The sequence below is a fragment of the Carcharhinus amblyrhynchos genome, chromosome 31 (genome assembly GCF_965287045.1).
Source record: "Carcharhinus amblyrhynchos chromosome 31, sCarAmb.v2.hapA, whole genome shotgun sequence".
Classification (NCBI taxonomy): domain Eukaryota; kingdom Metazoa; phylum Chordata; class Chondrichthyes; order Carcharhiniformes; family Carcharhinidae; genus Carcharhinus; species Carcharhinus amblyrhynchos.
Window position 1 is genome coordinate 6,214,372 of NC_137354.1, and position 22,060 is coordinate 6,236,431.

General features: G+C 44.7%; 1 protein-coding gene across 5 annotated transcripts in view; it reads right to left on the bottom strand.

The window, feature by feature from the left end:
- Window positions 1–2,023: 2,023 nt before the first annotated feature.
- LOC145360401 (protein transport protein Sec24B-like) overlaps window positions 2,024–22,060 on the bottom strand; it is a 49,840-nt gene continuing 29,803 nt past the window's right edge. For all 5 annotated transcript variants that reach the window (XM_080215597.1, XM_080215599.1, XM_080215601.1 and 2 more), the window contains 12 exons: window positions 21,241–21,296; window positions 19,016–19,216; window positions 17,510–17,633; window positions 14,822–14,980; window positions 12,570–12,743; window positions 11,644–11,754; window positions 10,002–10,177; window positions 7,395–7,547; window positions 6,795–6,899; window positions 4,793–4,885; window positions 3,041–3,144; window positions 2,024–2,304 (listed from right to left, as the gene is read on the bottom strand). In XM_080215597.1, the coding sequence (XP_080071723.1) occupies window positions 2,190–2,304; window positions 3,041–3,144; window positions 4,793–4,885; window positions 6,795–6,899; window positions 7,395–7,547; window positions 10,002–10,177; window positions 11,644–11,754; window positions 12,570–12,743; window positions 14,822–14,980; window positions 17,510–17,633; window positions 19,016–19,216; window positions 21,241–21,296 (1,571 nt within the window). In that variant the 3' untranslated portion in view covers window positions 2,024–2,189. The remainder of the gene's footprint in view (window positions 2,305–3,040; window positions 3,145–4,792; window positions 4,886–6,794; window positions 6,900–7,394; window positions 7,548–10,001; window positions 10,178–11,643; window positions 11,755–12,569; window positions 12,744–14,821; window positions 14,981–17,509; window positions 17,634–19,015; window positions 19,217–21,240; window positions 21,297–22,060) is intronic.

Consider the following 22,060-nt stretch of genomic DNA (forward strand, 5'->3'; position numbering starts at 1 on the left):
TAATCATCTAGTTGTCCTCTGGATTAGCTCGATTGAGCTTACCTCCCCCACACTATCAGGCTGCACGTTCCAGACCCCAACTTCTCACCGCATGGCAAAAAAAGGCTTTTCTCACATCACGTTTGCTTCTTTTGCGAATCACTTACACCTGTGTCCTCTCATTCTTGATCCTTTTACGAGCGGGAAAGCTTTCTCCCTCTCTACCCTGTCCAGCTCCTTCTGTCTCTATTTTGAACATCTCTATCAAATCTTAGCCTTCTTCTCTCCAAGGAGAACAATTCCAACTCTCCAATCCATCTTCATGACTGAAGTTACTTACAGTTTGCAGACTTACTGCGAACAGAATCTGTTTTATGTCAAATGACAAACAAAATCTATTTGACAGAAAACAGCAAGAAGAGGCTGTTTAGTTTATTTTAAAATTTATTATTAGTGTCACAAGTAGACTTACGTCAAAACTGCAATGAAGTTACTGTGAAAAGCCCATAGTCACCACCCTGTTCGGATACACTGAGCGAAAATTTAGCATGGCCAATGTGCCTAGCAAGCATGTTTTTCACTTTGTGGGAGGGAACTCATGCTGACCATGGGGAGAATGTGCAGATTCCACAGACAGTGACCCGAGGCTGGAATCAAACCCAGATCCCTGGTGCTGTGAGGCAGCAGTGGTAACCACAGTGCCATTGGCACTGTAACAAGCGGAATCTGTTTAAACAAAAATTATGACTGGAACCACAGCAGAGATTGCTGATTAAAGCAAGATTGTTTCTTCAGGAATATGCAGTGAGTGGAGGATAGCTGCATGTTATGGTCCACCTGCTGGAGGTGTAGTTTATATTTCAAATTACAGCACTGTAAGGGTTTCAATGCACTATGTGACTTACATATGTGACCTGCCTGTACAAAGCTGAATTGTCCTTGAGTAAAGAATCCACCTTACTGATCCCATCTCAAGTGGTCAGTGCCTTTGTGTGCATGGTATGGGCTATCACACAGGTTAACAGGACACAAATACAATGGATCACAATATCAACCCCAGCCCCTTACAGCAGTATAACAGTAAACTGCTGCGGATACTGGAATGGAAACAATAACTGAAACTCCTGCAGAGACTCAACAAATCTGACAGCATCTGTGGAGAGATAATACAATCATAGAATCCATATATGTGCAGAAAAAGGCCATTTGGCCCATCAAGCCTACACCTGACAACAATCCCAGCCACACATTATTCCCGTAACCCCATGTAGTTACCCTGCTAATCCCCCTGACTCTAAGGGGCAATTTAGCATGGCCAAGCAATCTAATGCGCACAGCTTTGGAGTGTGGGAGGAAACCCATGCAGATGTGGGGAGAATGTACCATCTTGAGTCTGGAGAAGCGTTGGCTCTATTCTCCGTCTGCTGTTAGACCTGCTGCGTTTTTCTAGCATTTTCTGTTTTGGTTCCTTTACAGCAGTGCAGTCTCTGGATGACTGATGCACTAATTACCCAAGCATCTCCACCCTGGATTTAGGATGTCACCACATACAACTGCAATGGTTTATGCAACAGTTTTCAACTTAGTCCAACTTTTGCAATCCCCAGATGTTCTTTGTTAGTTAGGCTGTGATGGGGGTTTGGAGGTTTCATACTTAACCTGATTACTGTTCTCCTGCTCAGTGGAAGGCATGGTGACACAGTGGTTAGCACTGCTGTCTCACAGGGCCAGGGACCTGGGTTCAGTTCCTGGCTTGGATCACTGTTTGTGTGGAGTTTGCACATTCTCCTCGTGTCTGCGTGGGTTTGCTCCGGTTTCCTCCCACAGTCCAAAAGACGTGCTGGTTAGGTGGACTGACCCAAACAGGTGCAGGGCTATGGCGACTAGAGAAATTTCACAGTAACTTCATTGCATTGTAAGCCTTACTTGTGACTAATAAATAAACTTTGTCTCTACTCTGCTCAATCCCATTAATAGGGTTCACTGGCTTTCAAAGAGTTAATGTGTCTTTTCTATGAACAGAAAGGAAGGGGCCTCTCGTGCATACATTTCCAGTATTCTCCATTTTATTTCAGAACTTTCCTGGTTAGGATAATATTATAATTACAGCACTGCTGGTGAAGGAAGATATTACACCTCAAGGACCCATGTTGCTTGAGGGAGCCACTATGCACCAGTCCTCTTTGGATCATTCCCCGTGGGAAAGCACATCACTTACACACTCGTTCCTTCAGGTGAAGCAGAAATTCATAGTACGACATTGCCGTCTCAGTGCGGTCATCCACCAGACGCTTAATAAACACAGATCGTGAGGTACTGTCATCCCTAGCAAGAAAGAGACCAGAGTCAATTTTAGGCGGCTGTTGTTCCGCTAAATGTCATATGATACAATTGCTCTCGCAGCACAGAAGTTGTCAAATTTAATTTGCTAACATCCCTGCAAACCAACTTGTAACAAGTTAGGGTGGCACAGTGGCACAATGTTTAGCACTGCTGCCTCACAGCGCCAGGGATCCGGGTTCGATTCCAGTCTCGGGTGATTATTCCCCCATATCTGCGTGGGTCTTCTCCGGATGCTCCGGTTTCCTCCCACGATCCAAGGATGTGTGGGTTAGGGGGATTGGCCGTGTTAAATTACCCCTTAGTGTCCCAAAATGTGCAGGTTAGGTGGATTGGCCATGTTAAATTACCCCTTCGTGTCCAAAAATGTGCAGGTTAGGGGGACTGGCCATGCTGAAGTGTCCCAAGATGTACGGGGTAAGCATGTGGGGTTACAGGGATAGGGCCTGGGTAAGATGCTGTGTTGGAGAGTCGGTGCAGCACAGGGTGAGGGCCTCCTTCTGTACTGTTGGGATTCTACGATTTTACAATGTTGAAGACCCAATACAGTGAAAGGTCATTGGGGGATTGACAGAAATGTGGGGTTGAGGTTACAATCAGATCAGCCATGATCTTATTGACTAGCGCAACAAGCTAGAGGGGCCAAGTGGCCTACTCCTGCTCCTGATTCGTACTTCTGTCAAATAAGATTACTTGATGTTCTGTGAAAGTTTGTACTCACTTGACGATGAAGCAAGGTGCATGGTAAAGCCTCTCCTTCCTTAAGGATCCCAGTAATGCTTGGATGCGTTTAGAAGCTGGATTCTGGAGAATGGGCAGCAGAGTCTGGAACACACCAGCAGTATTCCAGCTTATATACGATCAGAATTTTCTCGTGTACATCATAGGACAAGAGGACTGAATTTCCTTGGAATTGATCCTGTTTCTCCGAGATGTCTTCTCAACTTTGATCCAAGCAGCACCAACAAAGCAATGGCGAGTGAGCAGAAACAACTCCAAGGAAATGATTAGCTCAAGAGCACTTAACTGTCCCCTTCTTAAATTAGTCCACATTATTCTCCTCAACTATGATATGTGGTATTGAGTTCCACGTCCCTCACCACTCTCTGGATAAAGAAATATATTCTAATTCCCATTGGAATTATTAGTGATTATCTTATACTATATAGTCCCTAGTTTTGGTCTCTCTTACAAGTGATTATATCTTCCCTTGTGTCTACCCTACCCAGAAGCCAACATTATAAAAAGCCTCTATCAGGTTTTCCCCTCACCCAACAGCCTTGCCTTACCTGGAGAAAACTTTATTCAGTCTTTCCCAATAATTAGAATCTCTTATTAATGTTAGGAGATTTTCCCTGCATTTCCTCCAATGCTTCTATATAATTTCTGTAATAAGGAGACCAGAACCGTGCACAGTATATCAAGCATGGTAAAAGCTTGCTAAAATAGCAAATTTGGAGACACCAGTTAGGGCATCAGATCAGAAATCCCATGATATATTGTGAAGCCAGGTTAGACCCCAACAATTTTTCCATTTTTGGCATAAGTGTGAGGAAAGGATGCTTTATTCCAGGAGTAATTCCACTGATAAATTAGGGATCTTTTTAACAAAACAAGCTTTATTGTTAACACAGTTTAAACATAACTCTCATAAGATGAAACAGTTTTACACTTAATTGTTGAACAATATTTAAACAAGAAAAGAAATAACTCTTAACTTCTAACTTACCACTATTCAATTCCAATCAAGCAACATTTCTCTTATAGACATAAACCCCTCTTTAAATTAAGTTAGCAAATCAAGGCATACTTGCTTTAACTTGGGTTACCCACGTTAGAGCTTTCAGAGAGAGACAGAAAGCCTCTGGACTTCTGCCTTTGACCAACTGCAGTCAGCAACTACTCCTTTTTAAAAATGAAAATGAAACTGCTTTTTGCTACAAGCCTAGCATAATGACTTCAATCGAGCCATTGAGGTTGGGCTATTGGAATACGAGATCCCTGATTAAGGATTCAATTGATGGGCCAATCAGGGAGTCTTTTCCTTGTATTTAACCAGAAGTATCAATTCTGCTGGGACTCCCAAAAGCAGACTGCTAACTGATAGCATTCTGTGTACTACTGTTGGAATTGTGAATAATGGGATTCTGGTGAAGGGACGTAGTCTCCGAAGACTTATTAAACCTAGCTGCTCCCATTTCTAATATTACACGACTCTGTCCCTGTATACCTAACTCACCTTATTACTTTAATCAAGAAACATTCCATTATGCCTTCTGCTAAATGAACGCTTACTTACATAAAATGAGTTAATATCCTGCTTTTTCAGCATTTGCTGCATTCCTACCAGACAAACTGACTCTTTGCGGAAAACACTGCCTCTGAAAGCACCTCCCCCCCACTTAAACACAAAATATTTTAGTAGCACAATATCATCGCACACCAAGGGATAACAGAAGAGTCATGGACTTACCAGAGTACCTGGTAGTGAGGTGTAGCTGGTTACCCCTAACACACCATCCAGGAAACTGCTGCTGCAATGCCTACCAACCCAGATATATAGAACCTGAAAAATACAGAAGAACATAGAACAGTGTGGGTCACCTCATCACTGGATGGTCCCAGCAAAACCAGCAAGAGTTATGAGCAACAACACAAGATTTAGGAGCAGGGGTAGGCCAGTCAGCCCATCGAGCAGGCTCTGTCATTTGAAACAATCCACTTTCCCACTCGCTCCCACAATTCACCAAGAAGCCAAAGCTAAACATCTGTTGTCTCAGCCTTCAAGATATTCAGTGATGGATCTTCTGCAATTCTCTGGAGAAGAAAATTCCCGAGGGAAGAAATTTCTCAACAACTCAGTCCTAAATGACAGCCCCTTACCCAATGACTGTGCCACTCCCCCCCCCCATCCCATCTAAGAACAAAAATACTGTCTTGCTCACCCAAAACGACCCATTCAGAAACAATGTATGCCCAAGCAACTGAACGCTGCCAGTCCACCGGGAGGCCTCGCCATCACTATCTCTGAAAAGCAGTGGGGATGGGAAGGTATATCTCACATCATTGAGGTCCACAAGGCATGTTTGGTATGGCTCCTGCTCTGCCCAAGACCACAAGAAATTACAAAGGGTCAGGAACGCCGCCCATTTATTGACTCTGTCTACACTCCCCACTGCCTCAGCAAAGCAGCCAGCATAAATTAAGGACTCCATGCATCCTGGATATTCTCTCTTCCACCTTCTTCCTTCGGGAAAAAAGGACAGAAGTCTGAGGTCACATACTAACTGACTTAAGAACAGCTTCTTCCCTGCTGCTATCAGACTTTTGAACAAACCTACCTTACATTAAGTTGATCTTTCTCTACACCCTAGCTATAACTATAAAACTACATTCTGCACTCTCTCTTTTCCTTCTCTATGAACGGTATGTTTTGTCTGTATGTACACAAGAAACAATACTTTTCACTGTATGTTAATACACGTGACAATAACAAATCAAGTCAAATCGAAATCAAAAGGGCCATCAGGTTTCTGAATTTCTCAGCTGTTTAGCCCCACCCATGGGTCAGTAGATGGGGTGGCGCACTCAAAAGTTGTGGGTGCAAGTCCCCAATCCGCAGACTTGAACACATGATTCAGGCTGGCACTCCCATGCAATACCAAGTGAGGGCTGCACTGTTGGAGATGCCATCTTTCACATGAGAGGTCAAACTGAGATGCTATCTGCCCCTTCACATTGATGTAAAAGATTCTGTGGCACTATTTTGTAGAAGATTTTTATTTAATGTATCAGTGGAGATGAGAGGGGGGGAAGGCCATTGAATATTTTGAGGCAGAGATAGATAGATCCTTGTTAGGCAAGGGAATCAAAGGTTATTGGAGGTAGATGGAAATGTGGAATTCAAAACACAAGCAGTTCAGTAATGATTTTATGGTGGAACATACTCGAGGGACCGAATGGACTACTTCTGCTCCTATTTGTATAAGAGCAGGAGAGTTATCTCCAGTGTCCTGGCCAATATTTATTCCCTAACCCTACAAAAAGCAAATCACTTGATTGGTGCCATATTGCTGTTTATAGTGGGGAATTAAACATCACAAAGTATTTCATTGGCTGTAAATTTTCAAATTTTCATGGGCTTTAAGATGTTCTGAGTTGGTGAGAGCCACGATATAAATGAAAGGCTTCCTATCTGTCCCTCCTGTTGTTGTACATTAATACTTCCAGTCACTGTATTCCTTCAGATAGCTGATATCACATTCCGAAACCGTAAAGTCCCGCCCAAGGCCAACAGACCTTCTTATGCTCCACTTCTCATCCACTCCCATTCCCATGGCAGGCAGGGCAGTAAAATTCCTGCCTATATTTGGGATAATGGGATAATAGCACCAGCAGTGCATCAATATTTTCAATGGGCTCAGGTTCTGGGATATGATGCTTCTGAAGGGTTTCCATTTGGTGTGAACACGTACATTACCGCAATCGATTAAGAAGGCTCCTTGCAGGGTAAGGTTCTCTGCCATGAGCTGTATCAAAGCTGGTCTCTTCACTGTTCCCTTGCCTTCCTCCAGGGAAATCTGTCAGGGGGAAAGAAAGGGATTAAAGTTTTAAAGTTTCAAGTTTTATTAAAGTTTATTTATTAGTGTCACAAGTAGGCTTACATTAACACTGCAACTAAGTTACTGTGAAAATTCCTGAGTTGCCACACTCAGGCACTTGTTCGAATACACTTGGGGAGAATTTAGCATGGCCAATGCACCTAACCAGCACTTTTTCGGACTGTGGGAGGAAACTGGAGCAGCTGGAGGAATCCCCCGCAGACACGGGGAGAACGTACAAACTCCACACAGACAGTGACCCGAGCCGGGAATCAAACCTGGGTCCCTGGCGCTGTGAGGCAGAAGTGCTAACCACTGTGCCTCCCAGTGTTCCTTAGAAACAGCATGGCAATTTGGTCATTGATCTCACCAGCTCCCTCTCCCTCTCTCTCATTTCCTGTCTGACTGAGCACTGATTGAACGAAACAGAACTCAGGGAACCAATTGCACCAACGCGGTACCCAGAGTGCTCACGTTGTCAGCAGACTCCCTGTTGAGGTAATCATCAATCCTGTACAGATCGGGGTAAACCATCCGCAGAACGAAGGTCAGGGGCTGGATCATCAGCTGGATCATTGTGAAAACCCTTTCATCCAGGCTCATGGCTGCATCCGTCTGAAAGGCAGACTGTAGGACAAAACACAGCAGGATCAGACATCCTTATTGGAGGAATGAGAGCAGAATACATCTCTTTATAAAGAGGTCTAAGAAGGTTGGTTTTGCATAGTCTGTTTATCAAGCATGAAAAGCATCCAAAGCGTCTAATAAGAGCTAGGATTACGAGTAGGCCATCTGGCTTCTTGCTCCGCCATTCAATAAGATCATAGCTGATCTTTCCATGGATTCAGTTCCACTCACCCGCCTGCTCACCATACATAGCCTTAATTCCACAAAGGAAGTGGGCTTTGACAAAGGCCATCTGGACTCAAAATGTCAGCTCTTTTCTCTCCTTACAGATGCTGCCAGACCTGCTGAGATTTTCCAGCGTTTTCTCTTTTGGTTCCAGATTCCAGCATCCGCAGTAATTTGCTTTAACTCTTAATTCTGTCACTGTTTAAAAAATTTATCTATCCTTGCCTTAAAAACATTCAATGAGGTAGCTTCAACTGCTTCTCTGGGCAGGGAATTCCACAGATTCACAACCCTTTGGGTGAAGAAGTTCCTCCTTAACTTCGTCCTAAATCTGCTCCCCCTTATTTTGAGGCTATGCCCCCTAGTTCTAGTGATGGAGTGAAAGAGACACCATTTCCCCTGGCACCCTCCTCCCACCCTGAAACTGGGTGCCATCATTTCAAGGATTCAACAAAATGGTTCAAAACAGAGACCACCCCCCACCGCTGCCAGTAAACTGGACAAGTTAGCGCTCAGCCCAATTTCCATTCATAGCCGCGGGACTGGAAAACCCCAGCTGGAGGCGAGGTCGCAGAATTCAGACCTAAACTTCCTCATCAAAAAACAACATCAGGGCTTCCTCGCCCAGAGAGATCACTCGGACTGAAAGGAAACTTATTTCTGCTGCTAAAATAATCACGATATGTTATTATTTCCTGGATATCTTTCTCAAGAACTTTGCAAAGGCAGATACGTGAAACCATTCAGCCCTAGTCCAATACATTTCTTCAAGATTGGGGGCTTGGTCAAAAATTTACAAGCAATCTCTTGACTGAGATAGGTCAATTATTCACTTGACATAGGCAAAAACAGAGGTCATTAGGTTGAAGTTGAATAGTGGACAACTTGTGACTGGAACAGGGAGATGCACACAATATCACTGCACAGATCTGACCAATCACTGTACCTAAACCTCACTGTTCTTTATCCATTACGTTCTTCTTGTTAGCCCAAAAAGCTATCCAGTTCCAATTCCTTGGCTGGTAGTTTGTCTCCACCATCTCCCTGGGAGGTGTTTAACTCACTATTTTCTCTGCAAAATCTAAACCATCTATTCCTCTTGGTGAATGTGTGGAATTTACTACCACAGAAAGTAGTCAAGGCCAAAACATTGTCTGATTTCAAGAAGAAATTAGATACAGCTCTTGGGGCTAAAGGGATCAAGGGATATGGGAAGAAGGGGGGATCAGGATGTTGAATTTGATGATCAGCATGATCAAGATGAATGGCAGAGCAGGCTCCAAGGGCCGAATGGCCCACTCCTTCTTTGATTTGATTTATTATTGTCACATGTATTAACATACAGTGAAAAATATTGTTACTTGCTGCTATACAGACAAAGCATACGGTTCAAGAAACAAGAGAGTGCAGAATGTAGTGTTACAGTCATAGCTAGAGTGTAGAGAAAGATCAACTTAATGCGAGGTAGCTCCATTCAAAAGTCTGGCAGCAGCAGGGAAGAAGCTGTTCTTGAGTCGGTTGGTTCATGACCTCAGACTTTTGTATCCTTTTCTCAGCTGAAGAAGGTGGAAGAGAGAATGTCCGGGGTGCATGGGGTCCTGAATTAGGCGAGGCAGCAGGAAATATAGACAGAGTCAATGGATGGGAAGCTGGTTTGCCTGATGGATTGGGCTACATTCAAGACCATTCTAGTTGCTCCATTTCTATGTTTCCTCTCTCTCCCTGTCTCTCCTGAGGTCAGACACACAGAGTTTGATAAGCATGCAACAGAAATGACCTCTTCCTTATTTTCTCTTCAAAAACCAGCAACCGTGCATCAAAGTAGTTCGGGTGAAAGCCACAATTTCAACAACTGTTGAAGGGGGAAATCAAGGATTAATGGGATAAGGTGGGAAAGCGGACTTGGGGAGTTGAAGATGATCAGACCAGCCGTGATCTCATTGAATGGTGAAACAGACTTGATGGACCAAATGGCCTGCCATTGCTCCAACATCTTCTGGCTTGCCTTCATGGGACCAATTATTTGATCATTTGCTCTTTAAGTTCAAACCTGCTTTTTTTTTTACATGAATCACCGAGGCAAGTCATGTGGCAGAACAGGTTTGAGAAACTCCCGTATCAATGCCCCTCTGCTACATTAACTCATCAGGAAAGGCCTGTGCTACCGTAATCTGAAGAGACCAAATGGCCTCCGCCTGTCCCTCGGTTTCCCGTTCTGTGACCTCTCACCTGCTTTAGGAGGGCGAGGATGTACAGTGGAAGTTGCTGGAGGCTGTGGGGGACGGTGAAGGTGGACTGCTTTGGGCTGCATGCCAAGGTGCGATAGGCAACCAGAACATCAATGAGCGTTCTCATCAACTCATCTCGGGTGTAAGCCAGGCACAGCCTCATTGAGCGATCCACGGCTGCAGGTAAATGTGGAGAAAAAAAATCACATCAAGACAAAGCACGCAAAACAATCCTATTAACCCCATGACAGCTCAGTCCTCCTGTGCTGCTCAGTTTCCAGCTCATTAAATAATAGCTGTGCAATAATAAATCACATTACCCATCAGAAATAGGTTCAAGTAATATTAATCATGAAATCTCAAAGCAGAGGCTTTTAATCTTTACTTCCCGATCCACATTGGCCCAGCTCTTAATACAAATCTAATTCACTTCCCCCGAAAACCAACTTTGCCCCCAGTGTTTTTCCCATCTCTGCTCCCCTGATCTATGGGTCCACATTCTTCCATCTATACAGCATCATTCCTACACTAATTCATCTGCACTAGTTTCCAGTCCAGCGATGGCGCAATGTTGATATTTCATCCCTCTTCAGATCTCTCCATGGCCTCACTCTTCCCTATCTCCGTAATCTCCTCCAGCTCCACAACCTTTACGTTACTCCAATTCCGGCTTCTTGTACATCTCCAATTTTAATCGCTCCACTATTGGTGGCTGTGCCTTCAGCTGGCTGGGACCGAAATTCCCTCCTTAAACCTCTGCACCTCCCTTCCACTCCTTTAAGAAGAATCTTAGAATCTATCCCTTTGAGCAAGCTTCATTGTCAGCTGCCCTAATATCTCTTTTTATAGCTCAGTCTAATTTTGTTGATTAAAAACACTCCTGTGAAGAAACTTAGGACATTTTTACTAAATTTATGATATAAACCCCCATTGTTGCTGAACATCACTGTAGGTCCCACCTAGGGCTCAGTCACCAATGAGAAAAAGATGATAAAAATATCCCTTCATTTCCAAGCCACCTGGCCCACAAAATTCAACAGTAAATAATAAGTATAAAGCAAACAGAACTGTGTTGGATGGTCCACTGGCTCTAACTGCAAGGGCTTAGGAACACAGGCAAAGGAGGAATCCATTCAGCTCCTTGAGTCTATGCACCAGCAGCGATGGGATGAGATGTGAACAGCTGGAGAATTCCCAGTGTGATCTCGCTAGTGCTCAGTGTAACTGAAGCATTAACTCCCTACTTTTGTCATCAAATCCCCTTGCGATAAACGAAAACATCCTATTAGCTTCCCTAATTACTTGCTGCACCCTCATATTAGCCTTTTAGATTGGTGCACTAAGACACCCAGATCCCTCTGCAACTCAAAGCTCTGCAATCTCTCATCACTTAGATAATGTGTTTTTCTTTTATTTAATTTAATTTAAAATAATTTAACTCTTTTAGCCCACAGGTATCACTCTGGTTATGGCTGGGGGCGGGGTGCAAATTCTCCGATCTCGCTGCAGCGGGTACATGGCGTGAACGGCCAGTGACATTGTGTCCGATAGGTTGAACTGCCCTGCTGTATGTCATTTATTCAATGATATTCGTTATCGTTTGTGTTACAGCTTACTTTATGATAGTTAATATTACACCTTACCTACTTTTGACAGAATTCCCATCATGGCAGCCATATTGACCCCTGCATATACCTCACTCAGGGAGCTGACAACTGGTAGGTAGTATGTGTAGATTCGAACCCGCCGTTCTCCTGAAAGATAAGCAAACCCTAAAGGTCATCCACAAGCGGTCATGCTCCACAACCCCCCAGGTAGACCAAGACTTAGCGATTCCTTATAGGGAGGTAGGTTGAGTGGGTGGCTCAGTCTGGGTCACTTTGGAGCATCGAGTTTAAAAATTGGCAAGTCGAGACGCAGCTTTACAGAACCTTAGTTAGGCCGCACTTGAAATATAGTGTTTAATTCTGGTCGCCACACTATCAGAAGGATGTGGAGGCTTTGAAGAGGGTACAGAAAAGATCTACCAGGATGTGTTGCCTGGTATGGAGGGCATTAGCTATGAAGAGAGATTGGAGAAACTTGTTTTGTTCTCACTGGAACGATGGAGGTTGAGGGGCTACCTGATAGAAGTCTACAAGGTTATGAGGAGCATGGACCGAGTGGATATCAGAGGCTTTTTCCCCAGGGTGGAATTATTAGGGGGCACAGGTAAAAGATGTGAGGTGGAAAGGTTTAAAGAAGATGCACAAGGCAAGTTTTTTTACACAGATGGCGGGTGCCTGGAACTCGTTGTCGGGGGAGGTAGTGGAAGCAGATACGATAGTGACTTTTAAGGGTTACTTGACAAATGCATGAATAGTATGGGAATAGAGGGATATGGTCCCTGAAAGAGTAGGGGGTTTTAATTCAGAAGGGCAGCATGGTCGGTGCAGGCTTGGAGGGTGAAGGGCCTATTCCAGTGCTGTAATTTTCTTTGTTCTTTATTTCTTGGTAGACTGTTTCCCAGCTGAAGGTCACTAAGAAACGTCTGCAGGCGCGTGGAGGATCTGCACACGTTCCACCCTACCTTGGCAGGAAGTGTAGAGCAGGGAGGACTGGAAGACCACGAAAGAGCTCTCGGTGATAGCCCCATCTATCATCATCAGGATGGCAAACTCAGCCTGAGGGCAGACACAGGGCAAGGACAGCATCTGCGTCGTCTGCAGGAAGGAGTTTCCATAATAGGTCTCCAGCATGAGGCCTAAAAATCAGACAATTGAAATGATGGTTACTGTCAGGAATGTCTCCTTAGTCTTTTGGTTGGTCCACACAGATAGCTGCGTCACCAATCAGAACCAAGTGATTAGATGCCCCCATCATCTTTCTAAAAGGAGCACCAATGAAAGAGGTTCAATTTGGATTAGGGAATGAAAGAGGAAACAAAGCATTACCAAACAATATTGATGTTGGCTTGTACAATAATGCCTTCCTGTGCCCATTGATCCATTCCACGAACTATAGCCTGTGTACGTGCTGTCAGTATGTCTTACTACAGTTATACAGTGTTAGTAAGACCATGACTGGAATATCACATGCAGTTTTGGTCTCCCTACTTAAGAAATATACTTGTCATAGATGGAGTGAGAAGTCTGACAACACCAGGTTTAAGTTCAACCAATTTATTTGATAGTAAACTCACAAGCTTTCGAGGTTTCCCTCTTCATCGGGTGAATGAAGAGGGAGCATCTGTCTGAGGCCAGAACTCTTCATTCACCTGATGAAGAGGGAAACCTCGATAGCTTGTGAGTTTACTATCAAATAAATCGGTTGGACTTAAACCTGGTGTTGTCAGACTTCTTACTGTGTTTACCCCAGTCCAATGCCAGCATCCCCACATCATAGATGGAGTGCAGCAAAGGTTCATGGAGGGCAGTATGGTGGCACAGTGGTTAACACTGCCGTCTCACAGTGCCACAGACCCAGATTCAATTCCAGCCTTGGTTATTGTCTGTGTGGAGTTTGCACGTTCTCCCCGTGTCTGTGTGGGTTTCCTCCGGGTGCTCCGGTTTCCTCCCACACTCCAAAGATGTGTGGGTTAGGTTGATTGGCTATGCTAAAGTGCCCCTTAGTGTCAGGTGGATTAGCAGAGTAAATATGTAGGGTTACAGGGATAGGGCCTGGGTGGGATTGTTGTTGGTGCAGGCTTGATGGGCCAAATGGCCTCCTTCCGCACTGTAGGAATTTTAGGAACACTAGGCTGATATCAGCATTGGCGGGACTGTCTTACTGAAGAGAGATCGATTCGACTTGGCTTGTATTCCCTAGAATTTAGAATGCTGTGTGGAGATCTTATTGAAACATATAGAATTCTAACCAGGCCGGACAGACTAGATGCAGGGAGGATAGATTCCTGGTTGGGGAATCTAGAACCAGGGGACACAGACTCAGCAAATGGGGTAGACCATTTAGGACTAAGATGAGGAAAGATTTCTTCACGTGAACCTGTGGAATTCCCTACCACAGGAGGCTGTGGAGGCCAAATGACTGAATATATTCAGGGAAGAGATCGAGAATTTGGTAGCTTTTAATGGCATCCAAGGGTATGAGGAAAAAGCGGGAAAATGGCACTGAGATAGAGGATCAGCTACGATCATTTTGAAAGGCAAAGCAGACTCGAAGGGCTGCATGGCCTCCTCTAGCTCCTAGTTTCTATTCTTATTTTTTTTCATTTGTGGGACGTGGGTGCTGCTGGCGGCCAGCATTTATTGTCCATTGCTTGTTGCCCTTCTGAAGGGCAGTCCCTCTCCAGGGACACCCAGACATAGACATTGAAAGGAAGAGAGGCCAGGCAGCCAGAACGGACATTTACCTTAGCTGTGCATTCTCTGGACCTTTTGGGCAGAAATTTTTATTTTTTATTTTTTCATGTTACAAGTGGGCTTACATTAACACTGCAATTAAGTTACTGTGAAAATCCCCTAGTTGCCACACTCCTGTGCCTGTTTGGGTACAGTGAGGGAGAATTTAGCATGGCCAATGCACCCTAACCAGCACATCTTTCAGACTGTTGGAGGAAACCGGAGCACCCGGAGGAAATCCACGCAGACACGGGGAGAATGTGCAGACTCCGCATACACAGTGACCCAAGCTGGGAATCGAACCCAGGTCCCTGGTGCTGTGAAGCAGCAGTGCTAACCACTGTGCCACTGCATTTAGACAGGGGCAGCCAGGTTGCTCTACAGAGAGCCAGTACACACTCAATGGGCTGACTGTCTTCCTTCCGTGTTGCAATGGCGATACGTGGGTTCATTTTGGTTCTGTGCAAGTTCATCTGCTCACCGTGTGTGAATCGAATCCTTAGGAGGCCCTCGTATCCGATGGAGCGGGTTAGGTGACGTCGGAACTCTTCCTGGAGTTTCTCCACCAGGGCTGAGCTGTGGATATGATGGAATGCTGGGTAATAGTACACATAGCCACACGTGTACCTGGGAAGACAAGCTGAAGAAACATGTCAACTCAGTACCGCCACTTAACTGGCCCTTTCAACACACCAGTCAGAAACTTAGCAACCTCTTGATCAATCTTGCCCTTTCATCGACTCTCCTTCCCCCAGTCTCCCAATGCCGAGAGGTTTGCACCATCTCACCCTTCCCAAAGGAACAAGCAATACTGACAGATAGGAAAAGACCATACGGCCCAATAAGATTGCCCCACAGAATGATGGCCTGAGCCACCATGACTCACATCCTCCCTGTCTACCCTCCCAGCCGAAGGTAAAAGACTCTGTGGGATTATTTTGAAGAGCCGGGGCATTAACCCTGCTATCCAAACCAATTGTCATCCTTCTACCAATCATTTTCCTCATTGCTGTTGCTAGGAGCTTGCACATGTTTCCTACATTACAATAACAAATTGTACTTCAAATTACTAAATGGGCGCTTTGAGACATGAAAGGCTCTGTATAAACGCAAATCCTTTATCCTTTCTTTCTCAGTAAATGGAGAGCCAGTATCTGACACCCTGCCTGACAATGTTCAGCATTTTGTAATTTAATTAAGCCACTTCATCAACCATTTTCAGAACAGTAACAACCACATGCATTGATATTACTGCTCTAAGATTGGAACTGTGAGCTTTAAGACTAAATGGATGTTTCTGAACCAAACTAAAAGATTCATAAGTTATTGCAATACCTCTTTATCATGCCCGTGCTTGTTAGAATTATAGAATTCCTACTGTGCAGGAGGAGATCATTTTGGCCCATTGAGCCTGCTCCAACAACAATCCCACCCAAACCCCATCCCCATAACCCCACATATTTACCCCGCTAATCCCCCTGACAGTACCTGCTCACCTTTGGATTGTGAGAGGAAACCAGAGCACCTGGAGGAAATCCACTCAGACAAAGGGAGAATGTGCAAACTCCTCACAGTCACCCAAGGCCAGAATGGAACCCGGGTCCCTGGTGCTATGAGGCAGCAGTGCTAACCGCTGTGCCACCCTTATGCTATTACAAATTGTTGAGATCTGGAACATGCTGCTTGAAAGGAAGATGAAGGGGAGGTGATGGCCTAGTGGCTAGACCATTAATCCAGAAATTCAGCTAATATTCTGGGGACCTGGGTTCGAATCCCGCCACGGCGTATGGTGGAATTTGAATTCAATAAAAAAAATCCAAAATTAAGAATCTCCTGATGACCACGGAACCATTGTCGATTATCGGGAAAACTCATCTAGGGTTACTAATGTCCTTTAGCAAAGGAAATCTACCATCCTTGCCAGGTCTAGCCTACATGTGACTCCAGAGCCACAGCAAATGTGGTTGACTCTTAACTGCCCTCAGGCAAGTAGGGATGGGCAATAAATATTGGCCAACCAGCGACACCCATAAATAAATAAAACTAAATCAGATTCAATTGTAAATGGATGCTACTTAGAGTGGAAAAATATGCAGGGCTACTGGAAAAGGTTAGGGAGACAGGGACCAATTGGGCAGCTCTTTCAAAGGGCTAGCACAGGCATTATGGCCAAATGGCCTCCTTGTGTGCTGTAACATGCTCTGACAATAATGGCCCAAGACTCTCAGTGAAGTGACTTGTAAACCACTTTGGAATATTTTCTTCTAGGAATGCCTTCTCTGAAGAAGGATTGCTCTCCTGTCCAATAGAATTTCCGTTAGTCTCTTTCACCCTTTGCACTGTCACTACTTTCTATTTCCCTCCTGGTGTTTGACAAGGTGTTAATCAAAAATCAGCACAGTCACTTACATTCCCTTTGTCCAAATCCACCAGCCCATCCTACCCTCACAGTACAAATCTCTGCTGACTCTTTTTCCTCTCAGCTCTGACCAAGGGTCATCCAGTCTCAAAACGTTGGCTCTATTCTCTCTTCACAGACACTATCAGACCTGCTGAGACTTACCAGCATTTTTCTGTTTTTGTACTTTGGAACATAGTCATTGAGGTCTACAGCATGGAAACAGGCCCTTCAGCCCCTCTTGCCCATGCCACCCCTTTTTTAACTCCTAAGCTAGTCCCAATTGCCCGCATTCGGCCCATATCCCTCTACATCCATCTTACCCATGTAACTGTCTAAACGCTTCTTAAGAGACAAAATTATACCGCCTCTACTACTACCTCTGGCAGCTTGTTCCAGACACTCACCACCCTCTGTGTGAAAAAATTGCCCCTCTGGACCCTTTTGTATCCCTCCCCTCTCATCTTAAACCCATGGCCCCTAGTTTTAGACTCCCCTACCTTTGGGAAAAGATTTTGACTGTCTAGCTGATCTATGCCCCTCATTATTTTAGAGTTCTATAAGATCCTCCGTCAGCCTTCTACGCTCCAGGGAGAAAAAGTCCTAGTGTACCTGGCCTCTCCATATAACTCAAACCATCAAGTCCCTAGCAAATCCTTTCTGCACTCTTTCTAGTTTAATAATATCCTTTCTTATAACATTTGTTACGTTAAAGATATAATCTGTATACAATTTATCTTTGTTGTTGGAAGCATCCATCACTGCACTCACCAATGGAGGCCAGGTCAGTGTATCGCTGATTCAGTAAAAATAAATCCACACTTGTCTGCTGGCCACAAAACTCCAGTGCAAGCACCTTATAGAAATCGATAGCTGGGCCAAGGTGCTTAGCTCCCTTACGGAGAGATAAAGAAGAAGGAAAGGTCATTAAATTTGATTCTCATACAAATATACAAAATAGGAGCAGGAGTAGGCCATTCAGCCCCTTGAGCGTGCTGTCATTTGATAAGATCATGACCGATCTGATTGTAGCTTCCCCTTCAATTCGATTTTCAAGTTTGCTGACGACACCACCGTAGTGGTTCGGATCTCAAACAATGACGAGACAGAGTACAGGAATGAGATAGAGAATCTGGTGAACTGGTGCAGCGACAATAACCTCTCCCTCAATGTCAACAAAATGAAGGAGATTGTCGTCGACTTCAGGAAGCGTAAAGGAGAACATGTCCCCTGTCTACATCAACGGGGGTGAAGCAGAAAGGGTCGAGAGCTTCAAGTTTTTAGGTGTCCAGATCTCCAACAACGTGTCCTGGTCCCCCCATGCCGACACTATAGTTAAGAAAGCACACCAATGCCTCTAATTTCTCAGAAGACAAGGAAATTTGGCATGTCAGCTACAACTGTCACCAACTTTTACAGATGCATCATAGAAAGCATTCTTTTTGATTGTATCACAGCTTGGTATGGCTCCTGCTATGCCCAAGACCGCAAGAAACTATAGAAGGTCATGAATGTAGCCCAATCCATCAAGCCAACCAATCTTCCATACATTGACTCTGTCTAAACTTCCCACTCCCTCAGCAAAGCAGCCAGCATTATTAAGGACCCCAAGCACCCCAGATATTCTCTCTTCCACCTTCTTCCTTCGGGAAAAAGATACAAAAGTCTGAGGTCACACACCAACCCACTCAAGAACAGCTTCTTCCTTGCTGCTGTCAGACTTTTGAATGGACTTAACTTGCATTAAGCTGATCTTTCTCTACACCCTAGCTATGGCTGTAACACTACATTCTGCACTCTCTCCTTCTCTATGAACAGTATGCTTGTCTGTATGGGTGGGAGGCTGGTTTGCGTGATGGTTTGGGCTACATTCACAACCTTTTGTCATTCCTTGCGGTCTTGGGCAGGGCAGGAGCCATACCAAACTGTGTTACAACCAGAAAGAATGATGAGAGTTGTAGTGGACATGCCAAATTTCCTTAGTCTTCTGAGAAAGTAAAGGCATTGGTATTGGCATGGGAGGACCAGGACAGGTTGTTGGTGATGTGGACACCTAGAAACTTGAAGCTCTCGACCATTTCTACTTATTTCTACTAATAGGGTTAATGAAGATAGATAGGTGCATGTGGCTCATATGGTGCATAACTTGGTTGGGCCAACTGGCCTGCTGCTGAATCGTACAGTCAATGTAATTCCATATAATTTATGTGACCATCACTTTTGAACAGTAAGATTCCACCATTAAGCTAGTGGGTCGTAGAAGAAAACTCAACTTACCAGCGTACTATCGCCGGGGTCTTCTCGGGGTTGCAGGGAGCCACAGCCTATGTTGGGTAACTGGGTCAGGAAAGCAGACACACGTCCACCGCAATATTTCAGGAGTTTTTGAGCAGCCTGCAGTGCAGGTCCAAAAGCGCACTGTCTCTTCTGAGTCTCTCTGAACGCAACTGGGAATTCCTCAAGCAAAGACACAACAAGCTGTGGCGAGGAAGTGGAGAATTAGCAGATAAATTACAGCAGGGACAGCCACATTCAAACACATAGCCGCAAAGCAGCTTTGTCAGGTGGATCTCTGAGCAATTTTACAATCTAATTCAGGCTTTTTACTGGTCCCATATTTAAATGTATATCAGGGTAAGTTAGCCGAGCTTCTCCTTGAGTTTCAGGATATACACCATTTTACCCAGGTTGTATGTGCATGTGGAATAAAGAGGTGGTGAAAAATCTGGTGATTAATCTTTACTGATAAACACACCATTCCAATCCTGTGCTTGCAGCCATCATGGAACCATAGAGTTTTACAGCACAACAAGAGGCCCTTCTGCCCATTATGTCTGTACTGGCCATCGAGCACCTCAACACCAGTGTCTCTCTAACAAAGAGGGTCCATAACCACTTGGAGAACTTATGGAACAGCTGGGCAAGTTCCATCGTACCGTGATAGGAAATGTAGAGCAGAGAGGGCCGGGAGACCATGAGTGAGCTCTCAGTCGCAGCCCCATCTATCATCATCGGACCACACAGGGGACTCTTTACAGATGGCACAGTGGTTAACACTGCTGCCTCTCAGCGCCAGGGACCCAGGTTTGCTTCCCAGCTTGGGTCACTGTCTGTGCAGAATCTGCACGTTCTCCCCATATCTGCGTGGGTTTCCTCCAGGTGCTCCGGTTTCCTCCCACAGTCCAAAAACGTGCAAGTGAGGAGAATTGGCCGTGCTAAATTCTCTCTCAGTATACCCAAACAGGCACCGGAGTGCAGAAGTTAGGGGATTTTCATAGTAACTTCACCGCAGTGTTAATGTAAGCCTATTTGTGACACTGATAAATAAACTTTAAAAAAATTATCATCATCAGACTACACAGGGAACCCTTACAGGACTGGATAGCATTCTTAAAGTACTTAGCTGTGAAGTACCTTTATTTGGTTAATCACAGAATTCACAGAATGCTTAAAGGACAGAAGGAAGCCATTCGGCCCATCGATTATGGCCCTATTCCCACTACCCGTCACATTTACCCTGTCAATCCCCACAGGACACTAAGGTCAATTTAGCATGACCAATCAACCTAACCCATACATCTTTGAACTACGGGAAGAAACCAGAGCACTTGGAGGAAACCCACACAGACACAGGGAGAATGTGCAAACTCCACACAGTCAGCCAAGGCTGGAATTGAACCTGAGTCCCTGGCACTGAGGGGCAGCAGTGCTAACTACTGTGCCACCCCCTAACATAAGCCAAACATGAAACCATAAGACCATAAGACATAGGAGCAGGATTAGGCCACTCGGCCCATTGAGTCTGCTCCACCATTCCATCCATGTCTGATATTTTCTCATCTCCATTCTCTTACCCTTTTCCCCATAACCCCTGATCCCCTTTTCATCAAGAACCTATCTATCTCTGTCTTAAAGACCTGACCTCCACAACCATCTGCAGCAAAGATTTCCACTGATCCGCCACTCTGAGGCTAGTGAAGCTAGCACATGAGGCTAGTCCGTTAGCAGGTATGTATTATTATATGTGGTTAATGCATGAGTACATGCTACAAGGACACCTATCAGCGAGATATGAAGTTGGTGGACTCAGACAACTGGGAGAAAGTCACAATTGCCGTGACCTGTAGGGGCTGATTGGTAGAAGGGTCACTGGAAAAGGAAATGGAAAGCTCAGCTTATCATGAAGCAGGCCCTTGGAATGTTTAGCCCACCATTAGATTTACAGTCAATTATCCTGTCACTAATATCAGAAAAACTGTGTCCAGAAAGCAGGCAAAGTTCACATAACAACAGGAATAGGCCCAGATTATTATTGCTCAGCCAACAAATGGAACAGAGTAAAGGTTTCCTCAACTTCCATCATAGCATTTTAACCCGTATCAGAATTGTGGAGTATTGTGAAGTTAAAACAAAAAGATTACAAGGACATGTTATTGGGAAAAGAACAAACTTGTTTAAACTCGGTGAAGTTTTGTTACAATGTGAAAGGAACATCACATTACCTGTCGGCTTTGTTGCAGATTCACTAACAACTTATCTTCACTTGGGATGAAGATATCTGAAAAAAGACCAAGATATGTAATCATTGCAAAAGCTGCAAGCTGCACAGCAATGGACATTTAGCCGGATCCTCATGGTTCAGGATCTGCACCATCTGCAAGATGCCCCACAGCAACTCACCGCTCACCTCCCTCACCCACACTTTCCAAACCTGTGACCTCCACAACTGAAAGCACAAGGGCAGCAGATGAAGGGGAACACACCCACCTGCAAGATCCCTTCGAACCACATACCATCCTGACTTGGAAATATATCGGCTATTCCTCTACTGTCACAGGTCAAAATCCTGGAGCTCCCTTCCTCTTAGCACTGTGGGTGTAGCTACACCACATGGACCGCAACTGTTCAAGGAGGCAGCTCACCACTACCATCTCAAGAGGCAATTTAGGGATGGATGATAAATGCTGACCTAGCCAGAGAAGTCCAGATCCCATGAATGAATAAAAAATGGCCGTAGAACAACTTACATTTGTATAGCATCTTCTAACATGGAAACTGTTCCAACTCACTTCGTAAAGCAATGATGGGAAGAAAGTGGATGCTGAGTCAATGGAGATAATGAGTGGGATTCTCCAGTCTCGCCAAATCCCTCCACCGCTGCCAGCATGAACGAAGAATTTAGCACTCAACCAAAGCTCCATTCACTGCAGCGGGACTGGGGAATCCTAGCCGTGGGTGGGAGAGAAGAATTCCAGTCAATTTTAGGAGAGAGGAGAATGAAGAATAAGATCAGGAGTGTGGGTTTAAGCAAGATTGGACTTT